Source organism: Atractosteus spatula, chromosome 8 (genome assembly GCF_055471065.1).
Source record: "Atractosteus spatula isolate fAtrSpa1 chromosome 8, fAtrSpa1.hap1, whole genome shotgun sequence".
NCBI lineage: Eukaryota > Metazoa > Chordata > Actinopteri > Semionotiformes > Lepisosteidae > Atractosteus > Atractosteus spatula.
In genome coordinates this window covers 18,261,309-18,275,889 of record NC_142713.1, presented here as the reverse complement: position 1 = coordinate 18,275,889, position 14,581 = coordinate 18,261,309, and the positions used below count along the sequence as shown (strand labels likewise).

The window sequence follows — 14,581 nt, the reverse complement described above, 5'->3', positions numbered from 1 at the left end:
CTTCATTGTAGTGGAAATGTCTTCCTACATCACAAAACAGATGTTAAAATATGCTTAAATGTAACAAAAATTAATAAATCATGTATTAGTATGTCAAGGGAAGTTGATTTCCCAACAATATTGTTTTCAACAGACATAGTGTACAAATACACAATAGTTGTATGTAAAGTGTGAGTAGTATTTCAATCATTTATGATACAAATTAAGTTCATTTGAGTCTGGCCTGCCATATTAAATGAGTCTGACACTTCTGGTCTTGCTTTAAAAGGCAAAGTTTAATTAAAGAGTAAAACAAAACAGTGAGATTTTGCCTTTAGTTAGAATAGTTCAAAAATCTTTTTTTTTTTTTAAATTGAACATGCTGACATATCAGTTATTTTAGAGGCACATATGGTGCCAACTAAATGAGATTAAAATGCTGCTCCTTATCTACAGTAAATCACTTTCTTCCTGCAGGTCATTGCCTTTTTGAGGAAGAAAGATGGGTTCATCAATTTAGTACTGAAACACATAGACACTTCAGCCATGATGGATCTGCTACTGCGACTCATCAGCTGTGTGGAGCCTGCTCCATTAAGGCAAGACGTGTTGAATGTAAGCCATCTGCATTTGTTTTTACTTTGAACTGTGGTCATTAACAGGTGACAGAATGAGTTCTGTGTCATCTTTATTAGCTGTACTGGTCTGTATGTTTAAAAATGTCAATGATAAACAAAAAACAGAGTTAGAAGGAATACCAAAAAGACATTGGATACTTTGTTGCATATAATAATGAGAAGAATAATGTGTGTGTAATAGGTTTATACCTTAACATTTGTGTGGAAACAGACGCATAATATGTACGTCAAATATGAAGGTAATGGGAAATTGTACATTTCTTCATTCAGTTTATGGTATTATAGCACCTTTTACACCATTACTGTTTAAAAAGACATTTATCAAAATCCCTTTATCTACTTTTTGTGGGTTTGTCACATCTGTTATGAATGTTTTGCAAAAACATTAACTAATTTATTCCCCTTGGTTTAATCACAGTAATCTTGTAGAATAGCTAGAAAAAAATGACTTGGGGAAAAATGGGTTCTCACAACCCTCCTATGATGTTCCCAATAGGTGAAAATTGCACCATTTTCAGTGTGCAGTGTTGGTACAGATTTATTCCAAAAGACTTGCAGCTGTAGTTGCTGTCAAATGTACTTCCACCAAGTACTGACTCAGAGGGCTGAATACTTAAGCAATCAACATAATTTAGTTTTGAATTTGTCTTGCGGTTTGTACTGACATGTACCTTTTTTCATAAAAATGTTCAGTTTAAGAATTCAAGTTTAGATTAAAAAATTTTCACTTGAAAAAAATGGTTATTTCATTTGTAAATCAAATTCTGCAAGGCTTTTAAGAGGTTTTTAAGTAAAAGTAAAAAATAAAGTATCAAGTATTTTAAGTATCAAAGTAAATAAAAATAAGTATAAAAGTATAAGTAAATATCATTTTTTCATGTACTGTGTGACTTTTTTTACAAGTAAAATTTATCTTAATTAGAAATAGTAAAAAATTTCACACCTAATTACATGCACAATGCTTCTCACTTCCATCGTCTCCTTAACTATGAAGTTAAAAAAATCCTACTGAAGACTTGTTCCATCTTAACTTTTTCTCGAAGATGTGTTCTAAATAACTTTCCTCATGTTACACCCATTTTTTATCTGCAAAGTATGAAAGTATACACAATGTCTATAGTTGCTGTATGCTGATTTGAACATTACTTCACAGGCTTCCTGAACTGAGACATGGAACTATGTCTAGCAAAAATGGAGAACAGTGTGTCATGAACACTGCTTTTATAGACAACTTTAAAGGTGACTAGAACCGTTCATTTTATGGAATGTGTGGAAGGAGGTCAATTTTAATCATGATCTTTATATAGCATTAGCAATCATTAGCAGATCTTAATTTATGATATGGCTTATAGAAACTGAGCATATCAACTAATTCAACTGTATTTGTCATTATACTTACACGGGTGCATAGTATAGTGAAAAATGTTTCTCATTAGTCTCTCAGGTGCAGTATATATATAGAACAGCAGACAAGAAAAATAGACAGAAATAATAACAATAACAGTGTAAACAACAGTATTGTGCCAGTGCAAAATTGTCAAAAACTGTGCAAATACACAAGCAGAGAAAAGTATACAAACCGGACAAAAACAGTGCAAAAATAATACGGCAAACAGTGCAAAAATAATACGGCGATTATTGAAAAGTACAATTAGAACAGTTTTAAGTACAATTTCGGCTTACATTCAGTTGTCGTGTATGTAGTGGTGTTGGAGTACGGTCATTGTGGGTACAGGAAGAAGTGAGGAGAGATCATAGTGTGGGAGGGAGTGGGGGCGTCACCAGCTTGACGGCTCTGGGGGAGAAGCTATTTTGGAGTCTTGTTGTGTGCGTCTGGAGCGACCGGAACCTTCTGCCAGATGGTAGGGGGACAAACAAGTTATGATTGGGGTGAGTGGGGTCAGACATCATCTTGGTGGCTTTTTTCAGACTCCTGGTGTTGTAGATTTCCTGGATGGAGGGTAAGGCACTGCTGATGATGTGTTGGGCAGTTTTGACCACCCGCTGCAGTGCCTTACGGTCAGATGCGGTACAGTTGCCGTACCAGACTGTGATGCAGCTGGTCAGTATGCTCTCCACCGTACATCTGTAGAAGTTGGTGAGGATCTGTGGATGCAGGCGTATTTTTTTCAGCCTTCTCAGGAAGCACAGCCACTGTTGTGCCTTCTTGATGAGACTGGAGGTGTTGAGTGCCCATGTGAGGTCCTTAGAGATCTGAACACCTAGGAATTTGAAGTTTTTCACCATCTCCACTGCAGTCCCTTCGATGTAGATGGGGGTGTGGACTTTTGGCTCCTGAAGTCAACAATCAGCTCTTTGGTTTTGCTGATGTTGAGACATAGGTTGTCATCAGTTAATCATGTACCATATCATTCAGTGCTTAATGCAAATAAACATTTTAATATGAAGTCTAGAATGTTCTGTCAATAACAGAAAAAGAATATTATACTCTCAACAATATTATGCAAAAGAAAGAAGGACATTAAGTTTATTAATTAAGCAACAAGGCACGAGAGGCCGTGCACATTTATTTGAACATTTCCATTGATCATACAAGCATTGAAAATCTGTCCAATCCCTAGTTCATCTGGCATTTTCTTTTTCTCTGGGGGAGCACTCCCACTTCTGCTGGTCTCAGTGCCTGCCAGAATATCACTCCAGTGCTTTCTGCCATTAAAATTGGGTTTCCAATTACCCCTTAGTGAGCTCTCGTTTTTATGTCCACTAACAGACATAATCTCCCTTGCTTCTACCCGAGCGTTTTTATAATTTCTGCACCATTGTGCTACGAAGGCAGTGGTTGGTGTCAATTTTTGTTCCAGCTGCTCTACATATTCTTGCCAACACTGTTGCAAGATAATGTTGGTTCCTTCGTGTACCTACAAAAATAGAATAGGCTATTAGGAGGTTTATCGAGCTATTCAATTTAACAATCATTAATCTTAACAGGTGTAATTACTGTACCGTGGTCCGTCGTCATTCACGTTTATCCTCTTTGGCTTTAAGTAGAATGCAGGGGGATTGCTGGGTAGTAGAGATAAGTATTTTTTTACAGATGCAACGGAAAAGCTTGGATTCCCAGGTATTTAATACATGTATCCTCTTTCTTATCTATGCTGAGAAGTAGTCTTTAAAAGCCTATGCGATTGATTTGATTGACCGTCAGCACATTGATATTTCTTTAGCACACCCCTTCCGGGGTGTGCATATATCAGAGATTACAGCACGGCTTTGATCACGTGTCAGCCAGTCAGCTTTCAGGACTGGAACTAACCATTTTATAATATACAATATGTGATTCAGAGCATTGTGTACAATTAAATATCCTTTTTAGATTTCCTCTGTTGAGATTTAACTTGATTTAAAAAAAAACAAAGCTGGCTTTTACATTCTGTCTGTTACTGTGAAGCTATTAGCATAGCTTGCCTTTCTTGATTTATTTGTAAGACAAATCAAACTTCAAACTTCTGGTATCAGCAAGATACTTAAAACATTGATAACAAAATGTAAAATTTGAAACTTTGAATCATCTGCTTAGTTGTGAATGCTCACGCCATGATTCTGATTAATTTAATCAAGCAGGAGCATGCTTGGAAAAATGATGAAGGGTCCATTATCCATAATTAGCCAGATCCACCCATATTGTATTGTAAAGTTGATAAACAGGATCTAAACCTGATGTAGATGGACAATAAATACTTACGATGAGTACAGAATGAAATTATCTATTTGATATTAAAAGGAAAAACTAAAAAGATATTCACTGAATACTTTAGTAACATTGTTACCATTATTATTATTATTATTATTATTATTATTATTATTATTATTAAAATAACTATATACAATGATCTCCACAGAACAGTCTTTCTGACTTTTCACTAAACCTTCTGAATTTTACTAATAGGATGGGATACAGATTCATCTACATGGTCAATATTTAAATATATATATAATGTTTTATGCTAACTGATAAAGATTTTACCTGGCAAAATGTCTGTTGACAGTATTTTTTGAAGGAATGATCACATTTTATATGTACAGTTAAGATGTACTAAACACCTAGCATTCAGTGATTTTTTTATTGTTATGCAGAAGAAGTGGATAAGAAGCTTTTCATAATTCACTTATACAAATACCTGCTTGTCCATCCAAGACGCCTAAGGCAAGACTGATTTACAGGCATGACCTGTGCCTTATCACATGCTTGTTGACATCGTGCAGTCTCCTGCCATTAATCATTTTTTAAATAACATAAATATATTCAAATAAATATAGTCAAACGGACAGGCTTGTATTTGGTCACAATTTCCCACCAGCCACAAATCAGATGCCCAGTATTTGATGGTTGAATTCCCTTGAAGATGAAATAAGTCTCCTGCAGTCTAAAAGGCATCAGCTGTGTTGTTTGTAATTCGGTGGGTTGAAATTTTGATTACATTCAGGGACAAAATGTGCAAGCACATCATGCTTAAACATGAACTAAATAATAAATATATTCAGTTCTATTTGTCTGTTTCCTGCTGTCTGTAAGACTTTTTGTTTTAGACAAGTATACACGTATTAGTGGGTGTTTATTATAAGAAGGATTCTCTACTTTTTCCAGTAATTTTTCTGTGAGGTGTAGCTCAGCAATCTGCTTTGGCTCAGCATCTCTAAAAACAGGCAGCACTGGATTATGCTGCTGACATGTTATTAAGCAATATGAAAGCAGTTCTCATATGCTTTCTGAAACGTATTAAGATATTCTAAAACCCTCATGTTGTTCTTTGGCACTTTTATGACCAATTTATGTAAGGATATAGACAACATCTTTCTAAATCAGGTAGCAGATGCAATACAGAGAATATAGTAAATAGCTTCTTGTTGGAAAGCTCAGGTGAAACTGACTATAGAAACCAGCTAATGTTTTTTCATCCCTGATTTAATTGCCGTTGATGAAGGCCTGATATTTCTCATTTATTCACTTCAAGGGAAAGGGTGTTTATAAAAAATGTATTCACTTTTTGTGGATGTAATTTCTGTGGAAGCAGAAAATGTCATTACCACCATAAAAAGTAATCAGTTGGTATTATAATTTAGGCTTGAGTGTCATTGTTATTATTATTAAATCTTGTGCTTGTTATTTTGTTAATGAAATTGCTTTCTTTTTTTGGAAACAAGGGTGTCTGGTATAAATGATGATAACCTGAAAAATACTTTTTTTTATAAATGAAGCACTGTTATACCCAATGTAGAGTTAGGAGGTTTGGAGTTTGGAGATTTGGGGGAAATGGTGCGACTAGAGATATTCTATAGAATACTGTGGAATTTGAAATTAATGGTTTTAATTTTTTTTTCTCCAGTGGCTAAATGAAGAGAAGCTGATCCAGAGACTTATAGAGCTTATTTGCACAGGAGCAGAGGAGGAGGTTAGTTGGGATTCAAAATCTTATTCTTTGGACATATTTGAGACAACGGTGGACTTTTTCAATATTGTTTTTGTTGCCAACACCTTCCACCATCTGATAGCATAAATATAGGATTCATGTTGTCTGAAATATAATATGGTGTTTTTCAGAAAAGTTTGCTGTTAGCTGTCTATTTTACTGTCTGTGAAAAAATATAAACTGAGTACACAGTAGTTGCTTTTTGTGTGAATCTTCATCAGTTTGTATTTACACAAGCTCTCTGGAAATCACTTCATTAAGAGGGATTATTTTTATTTTTAGAAACAGTCCAATTCTTCTCAAACCCTGTGTGATATAATTCGACTGAGCAGAGACCAGGCAACACAGCTGCAAGACACCACAGAACCTGACCCACTGCTCACTGTGCTGGAGTTGTAAGTGTCGGTTTCTTTCATTGTCCTGCACACTCACTCGTACTGTCTGTTAAAAATGAAAGGAACCCATAAGCCTGTTTGGTCATGGAAAAAGCTAGAAAATAACACATAACTAAAGAGATGACATTACCACTGAATGACCCTTCTGGTTTTCTGTTCTTCAGCTGGATAAACTCTGAAATGTAGAACAATAAAAAGGCCGCTTGCTTCACTTATGTAAAATATACATTAATGTACATTTACAGTTTTTTGCAACTTAAAATATATACCAGCATTTAAAATCTATTTGTAGTAGGCTCTCTTTTCTGTGTAATGTTAAACACCTGAAGCACAGCCAAATTGGGTTCTGTTTAAATGAAATGGCACTTTGTTCTCATGCTTCCTGTAGAAAATGTTTTGATTTTAGAGTGGAACTCTGAAAACTGTCTGTTAGATAAATTACTATAAGTTTGGTAAAAGTAAGCTTTAACATTTCATTATTGGTTTTAGTCAATAAAGAACTGATAAGGCAGGCACACATTTTTATAAGTATTTTCATAAGAATTATGTATTCATAGTGCCTTAACCGTATTGAAGTGCGCAAGAACTGTCCTAACGCATTTCACGCTTTAAGATTTTGTAGTGTCTGGTATTTTGAGTGTTATAAAAACCTGCCCTTATACTAAGTGATGCTAAATTAGTTCATCTTCTTTTTAAGTAAGGCTAAAAATACATTCCCATGCCAGTGCAAATAAACTCAAGGTATTTCTACTCTCTTTTTAATTTAAAAGGTTTCTCAAAGTACTAAGCTTTAAAATGGATCAATAACCTTGCACAGTTTCAGCTCATCCTCTGTAAAGACCCACCTCTTTTCATATCAGTGTAGCGCTTAACAGAATTACAATTTATATTTGTTTTATGAATGTCTATTTTTAATCATGAAACTCAAATGAACAACTCAAAGGAACTAAAATGATAAAAAAAAACTTTGTGACTTCATTGTGAAGAAGAAACTCAACATTTCATGTACTTTGCTTTGGCAGGCAGGAAAGTGTTGAACAGCTGTTGAAAAACATGTTTGAAGGAGATAACAGCGAGAGCTGCATAGTCAATGGAACGCAAGTGCTACTTACATTACTAGAAACCAGGAGACCAGTGTAAGCACTATTTTTCTTTGTGCTCTTCTCATTCCTTCTGCAGTTGCTGTAATTGATGTTTAAGAGCTGACAATGTTGGAGATCATACCTTTCCACTAGCTTACTTGTGTCCGTTTACCTTTCTGCTCAGGGTCGAAGGGCTGATGGATTTGTGCTCTCAGGGATACGAAAGGTCTTACACTGTCAATAGCAGCATATTACATGGTATTGAGCCTCATTTAAAGGATTTTCACCAGCTCCTTCTTGAACCTCCTAAGGTAATCCTAAGGTGTTTGGTATTCTTTGTTAGCTTCTACATAGTTCCTACAGGAAGATGTCATCATAGAGAACCACTCGGAATGGATGATTTACATGTGGACAGGAGATGTGAATAAGCAGATAATTAATCATTCAGTTTGAGTTTTAACACGCGCTTGATTTTGTTGAATTTATTTTTTTCCAGACTGATGGCAGGCTTTACCCCAGGCAATGGAACATTTACATTTCAGCTTCCAGAATACATTAAAGTTCATCGGTATAGTTTAGTGTTAGAAAAGATGTGGAATTACTGACAAAATGCATTCATCCTTAGAGTGGTGACTAGGAGGTCTGTTAAAACTGCTGTGATGAAACTTGCCTTCTACCGACATGTGAACATTAGTAGTATCCTCTAGCCCCCAACATGTGTGCAGCCTTACGCTGACTGAAGTTTCTGGAGCAAATTCTGGAAAGATGAATTTTTGAAAATGATTAGTTTAGAAAAGCTTCAGTAAAAGCCAATTCATTGTGGGATGTGGTCATTTTAGATGATGCTTTTTATGTTTCAAACAGAAATGTGCAATATTGACCACGATTGGAGTGCTTGAAGAGCCGCTGGGCAATGCTCGTCTCCATGTAGCCAGACTCATTGCCTCCCTACTACAGACCAACATGCCCAGCATAAACCAGGAGCTATGCAGGCTGAATACCATGGACCTTCTACTTGTGAGTTTTTTCTTTCCCAGAAATACTGTCAAAGTTTTTATCTTTTGCTAATGAATCTCTACAGTACATCATTCGGATTACGTAATTTATTTTTGTACGTTTTTGCACTGGTTTAAACAATAACTAAAGCTAAAAACTATCATGCTCTTTACAGAGCTGAAATATTGACTAAGGCGCCAGATGTCATTATAGAACTTCAGTAACATGTGGCTTTTTCTGTGCCTAGGATTTATTTTTTAAATACACCTGGAATAATTTTTTGCACTTCCAAGTGGAGCTGTGCGTGGCAGCAATTCTGAACCACTCCGCCCACGAAGAGAAAGCTACAGGGAGTCCAGGCAATAAGGAAGAGGGGCAGAGCCCCAGTGCCGACTCTGAGACTAACGACAGCTCATCTCAGAACATCCTTGTGGCTCACGTATGGTTTGCTTCTTTTCCATCTTTCTTACTTGGTCATTTTCCTTGGGAAAACCTTCCCGATTCTTTTATAAGAATACAAATTTAGTATATTACTAACAGCGCATCATTTCTGTATTTTGCATTTTCTGATTACTTATTTACCAGATATTTAACTACTCAATAGTTCAATAAACACTAAATGCAAAGCCTTTTAAAAATTCAGTTGAAAATTAACAATCATCTGGCATGTTTAAATAACTGTATAGCGAAAACTGACACACATTTGATCTACACGCATCAGAGACTGTGATGAACATATCCAAAAAACAGGGGTCTCAATCAATGTTGTACCTCTAGGTTAAAAAACAGGTGGATGATTTGTTCGGGTCATTTAAAGACTAGATGTTTAGATGGGACTTATAGTCTAGTCTTAAGTTTTTATGTTCTTATGTTCTTATGTCTTATTGCTGTTGTCCATGGGACCATTTCCAATTGTCCCATTTGTACTACTGTAAATCATATTGTCTGTCATGTAAATTTTGCACAATGCGGTTGTTTTAATAAATAATGTTTTACAAGCAGGCTGCATATATATACAGTATACATTTGTCAAAAATGCCCCATGCTTTTCACTGTCCAAGGGATTAAGCCATTAAAACAAGGTACATACTGGTTGGATGACCTCTACAGTATTCGAATGCAGTCTTTCTTCATTCTGTTATGTTTTAATGTGTGTTCTTTCTCAAAAGCTTTTCCAGAAGTGCCGGTTGGTGCAGAGGATATTAGATGCCTGGGAAGCCAATGACAAAATACAGTAAGGATTTCTATGAGACCTGACAAAGCCAGTGTCAGAACTAATAACTCTGTCACATTTGCAGTAACCTAAGAGAGAGAGTGTTATCCCCAAAGGGCAATTTGTCTTACAGAAATAGACAATATAAAGAAAATACACAAACAATACACATACATGTGCACAGAAGAATAATCTCTTAAGCAAGGTTATATATATAAAAGGTGTGAGGGATCCTGTAGAATGGAGTATCCTTTACAAAATACTCGTAACTGATAGATGTGGGATCGGGCCTAAAACTAGCTCCAGTGACTTTCTGACATAGTTTGACAATACTCCCCAGTTTGTTCCTCAGATTGTTTCCCAAATCAACAAATCAGGGTAAATGTTAAAGCAGATTCAATAAAAGACGGATAAAACATGTTCAACAACAAATTATCACCCTTAAAATAGTTTTGTTCCTACCAAGTGGTAAACTCATCTACAGCTGGCCCATTGACCCACTCATCTACTTGCAACAAAACTAACAGTAACAGTGTCTCCCACAAATTTAATTTTGTGTCTTCAGTGGTGATAACTCTTACAATTATTTTGTATACTACAATGATAGCATTTGTTTACAACAAATGATTTGTATAGAACAAAGCAGCCAGTAGGTAAGGCTGAGTACAATTAAATGCTGAAGAAAATCCACAAATAGCAACCTAGCATGAGTCTTATTTTTTATGCTTTGATCTAATATGCTGGAGGGCAAGATTAAAATCACATACTGTAGCATCTTCCACATCCCTACGTGCCTTATAAGCAAAATGAAATGGGCCTAACTGATCTTGTGCCACAATCTTGATTTTCACAATCTATTCGAAAGTTTTCATAACCAGTGAGGTGGGGGCTACTGGTCTCTAATCATTAAGTGAACTAGGAGATATGACCTGTGCCACTGGGACCTCAGCTGATTCTTTCCAGATCCTAGGAACCTTTTGCTGACTTCATGACATTTGGAAAATAAAGAAAAAAAAAGCCACACAGCTGTTTGGCACACCTGAGGAATCGGAGGCAACCAGGATTTAAATGTCTTGTTACAAATCAAGTGAGGAATCCAGTTTCAGGTTAATCCAGAATTAAACCATCGCAAAACTGGCATAGTTACTGGCAGCTCAGTGGGTCAGAACAGAAGCTGTCTGAATCTAAAAATAGATGGCTAGAGACCAACAGCCTACATGCTGATTCACCTTCACTGATGCTGACGACATTGGTAACTATTTTACTGCAGCAGCACATAAAAGGAAAAAAAACACTTTCTGAGAGCATTACTAAACACAGTGGTTTAAAATGACAAAGGAAACGTTAAAAAAATAAGAAAAAAAGACTTGTCAGTACTTTGTATGTATTATAATGGTTTAAGGTGTGATTTGAAGCATAAGGTCTGCAGCATTTGTTTTGTTTAGAATCTTCCAAATGACAAACACCATTCAGAGGTTTTAGATGTGACTTTCATAGTTTGCATATTATGCTTACCATGCTTCTGTTGCAGGGCAGAAGGGGGGATGAGAAGAGGCAATATGGGACACCTCACAAGAATAGCCAATACTGTGGTACAAAACATGGAGAAAGGGCCTGTCCAGGCTCAAATCGTTGACCTCATCAAAGGTATTCATGTAGCGTGCTCTTCACACCACTGTCCTGTGAATGTATTCGTAACAGCGATAACATTGTTTTCTATGTGTCAGAAAAGAGAATAACAAATGACTGTTTATTACTAATTAACTTTATTCTTCTTCTTTAGCAGAATAAGTAGAAATTACATAAAATTAAGAATTAAGTTATATTCCCCTGCTACACTGCATACCACAGTTACACAAAAGTACCACCCTTAATATGATTACATTGCCGTAGGGAACAGAGTACCTAAACTCCATTTCTTATAAATCAAACAAGAACACAATCTTTATTTTATACTTTAGACAACTATACTATTAAACACTCATGTGTTCTTAAGCACTATATTCTTGTGTACATATGTGCCGTAATTATCACTCAAATACCCTGAACTGATTTATAACACAGCACACATTCCCTGTTCAGTTATCCAGCTATCCCTGGCTTTGTGTTTTGCATCTGTTCCATGATGCAAAAATAAGAGTAAACCTGTGGATCCCAGGGCATCACATAGGAGACAACAGGCCTTGTTTGTACTGCCGTGCGCCTGGTCACACGGGTACCAGGACTCTATAAAGGTCTTGGCTTTTTTTACGTAAAGCGAAGGATTTTCTGGTAAGCCTGCCCATGCCTCATGCTAGGAGCGTTTAATATGCTGCTGGAAACTCTTGGACAGTCGATGATTGGACCAGCATTGATTTGAACTGCCAGCAGGTCACTGTGTGAAATACCAGCCAAGTCTTCCTGGATGAGGCGCTTGAGTGTTACGAGAGCACAGCATTCCCTTTTTTTACTCTTTTTGCTATAACGGTAAAATCCACCCTGAAAAGAGACATACTTGTTTCTTTATAACGAAACTGATACACTTTTCACTGCTTAAATTGTGGTTCTCTGGATCATTTTTGGTTTTATCCTTAACACGGAAGTACCACCCAGAATGTGTAATGTGTATCGTGCTGTGGTCTTGCAGAGCTGCCTGAGGATTGCCAAGGACGGTGGGACAGTTTTGTAGAGGAGACGCTGACGGAAACCAACAGGAGAAACACAGTAGATTTGGTGAGGGGCGTGGAAGGGCGATTTTCTTTTATCTCGAGTCGACTGGCAAACCTAGAGACAGACTTAATATAATGTTTCTGTTTTTCAGGTGACTACACACAATCTACATTCTTCCAGTGAGGATGACGATATAGAAAGCCCGTTCCCCAACGAGCTGTCACTTCAGCAAGTAAGAATGCCTTCTTTTAAAATTTATATGGGTGTGAAACACAGGGTTGCGAAAATAAAGTTACTCTGGGTATTAGTCACTCTCGTGAACAAGCATCAAAAGTGCACTATAGGGCAACTGATAGACCGTATAGGTAATACTGACAAAAGTCATTTCTCCTGTAACTTGTGTCTTATTGAGCAAATTGGCTAGAATGCTTTAAATATATTATACAGAATGTACTGTTTTCATAATGCGGGTGCATGTTAAGAATAACATGATCAAGTATACAGGAACTAGTTACCCCCTGGGTAAGGAGTGGTTTTGTGGCTACCCAACACACAGGGGTGGCTGGGAGATTCTCACTTGCTTCTTTTTGTTGATGTCAGTCTTTACCCAGCCTGCAAACATATTAAAGATGTTGTATCTGTGCTTGAGCTATTACATTTTTCTAGTAGTTTGGAACATTATTGATTTGAATGCTCTGTTGTAACAATAGCAGATATAATTTTATAAAGAAGTGTAAAGTCAAGACTCAGGATAATAGAAGAAACTGAAATGCTTCTCAGCTTGTGGATAGAAAGCCAAATTAAGCCGTAATCTGCTGCTGTTTTTTTTACTGTAAAGGAATATTATTTCCTAAATTTATTTACCTCAGAAAACAGATCTTAATTAAAATACATATAATTTGTATTGCTAAATATTTTCTTACAAAAAGCTTGTCTCAGGTTTCTCCATCAAAGGTTTTTATTGCTGAGTGATGAAAACTAACACGTATTTTGTAACATGTTCCTCATTTTTCATTCTTTTATATCTTTATAATGATCACAAAACACTGTTATTATGCAACATTACATTAAAAATAATTGTATAACAAATTATATAGTAAAATCCCATCCATTATGGTGACTCTATGAACTTTCTACCCTCTAACCCAAATTTAGTTGCCATTAATCAATGGTTACTATTACCCAGTTTTTGCCAACAGTGTTTTTTAGGAGCACAACTATCACATTATGAGTAAAATGGCTGTATTTAGTCACTCTATCTGTCCATTTTAATCTTTGAGGCCTTTTCCGATTTAAATATTTAAATCCCATTTGTTTCTGACTTTCCTAGGCTTTCTCAGACTATCAGATCCAGCAGATGACAGCCAACTTCGTTGATCAGTTTGGTTTTAATGATGAGGAATTTGCTGAACACGATGACAACATCAAGTCAGATTTTAAACTTTATTTGTTTTAAGCATGTCATTTGCACCATTGCACCATTTAAAATATGTATATCTAAATTTGTAGTAACTACTTTGAATTGTTTTTTTTGCTTATTATAACATTTACAGTACTTTTAAAAATACATACCCTAAACAGTAAGGCTTTAAATTGTGCTTCTAAAAAGTAATATTGTCGATATTTAAGAAATGCTTGTATTTTTTTTTTGGTTGAATTGTAAAAATATTTGGTTGTTTGAACATTTTGTCAAACCAAAGCGAAAGAAGTTTCTATGTAACAAATTGAAATTTATGGTTTATGTCAAACAACCATCTGGTGTTCCTTTTGTTATCTTAAATTTTCTAACTTTTAAGACAATATATAATATACCAAGTAACAAGTAATAGGTTTATTCCATGCTGAAAAGAGCAGAAAGGAAACACAAACTTCTTCCAGCGTGAGCCGAAACGTTTCCATTCTTGTCTTCTCAGCATGGAATAAACCTATTACTTGTTCCTTTGCAGCCTACGCATGCTGATGCAGCTGCCCTCCTGAACTAGAATATACAAAACCATAATTCAGACTTTCAAAATGTTTGTTTTTTTAATTTCATTTCTTCAAACCTTCAGTTTTTTTATTTTTTTCTTTTTTCTCTTTTTAGTGCCACGTTTGATAGGATTGCAGAAATAAATTTCAACCTAGATGCTGATGATGACAGTGTAAGTTATTTTATTACAGTGCCTAATATGATTTCTTGGCAATGATACATATACATTCA

At 35.8% G+C, this 14,581-nt stretch overlaps 1 protein-coding gene across 2 annotated transcripts in view; it reads left to right on the top strand.

Annotated features, from left to right (window-relative positions):
* The window catches only part of ppp6r2a (protein phosphatase 6, regulatory subunit 2a), a 64,871-nt gene that overhangs the window by 35,903 nt on the left and 14,387 nt on the right, over positions 1-14,581 (top strand). For both annotated transcript variants that reach the window (XM_088922811.1, XM_088922810.1), the window contains 13 exons: positions 457-594; positions 5,963-6,028; positions 6,329-6,441; positions 7,464-7,577; positions 7,708-7,834; positions 8,388-8,540; positions 8,767-8,958; positions 9,689-9,753; positions 11,264-11,379; positions 12,359-12,444; positions 12,533-12,613; positions 13,712-13,809; positions 14,465-14,522. In XM_088922811.1, coding sequence (XP_088778937.1) covers positions 457-594; positions 5,963-6,028; positions 6,329-6,441; positions 7,464-7,577; positions 7,708-7,834; positions 8,388-8,540; positions 8,767-8,958; positions 9,689-9,753; positions 11,264-11,379; positions 12,359-12,444; positions 12,533-12,613; positions 13,712-13,809; positions 14,465-14,522 — 1,407 coding nt within the window. The remainder of the gene's footprint in view (positions 1-456; positions 595-5,962; positions 6,029-6,328; positions 6,442-7,463; positions 7,578-7,707; positions 7,835-8,387; positions 8,541-8,766; positions 8,959-9,688; positions 9,754-11,263; positions 11,380-12,358; positions 12,445-12,532; positions 12,614-13,711; positions 13,810-14,464; positions 14,523-14,581) is intronic.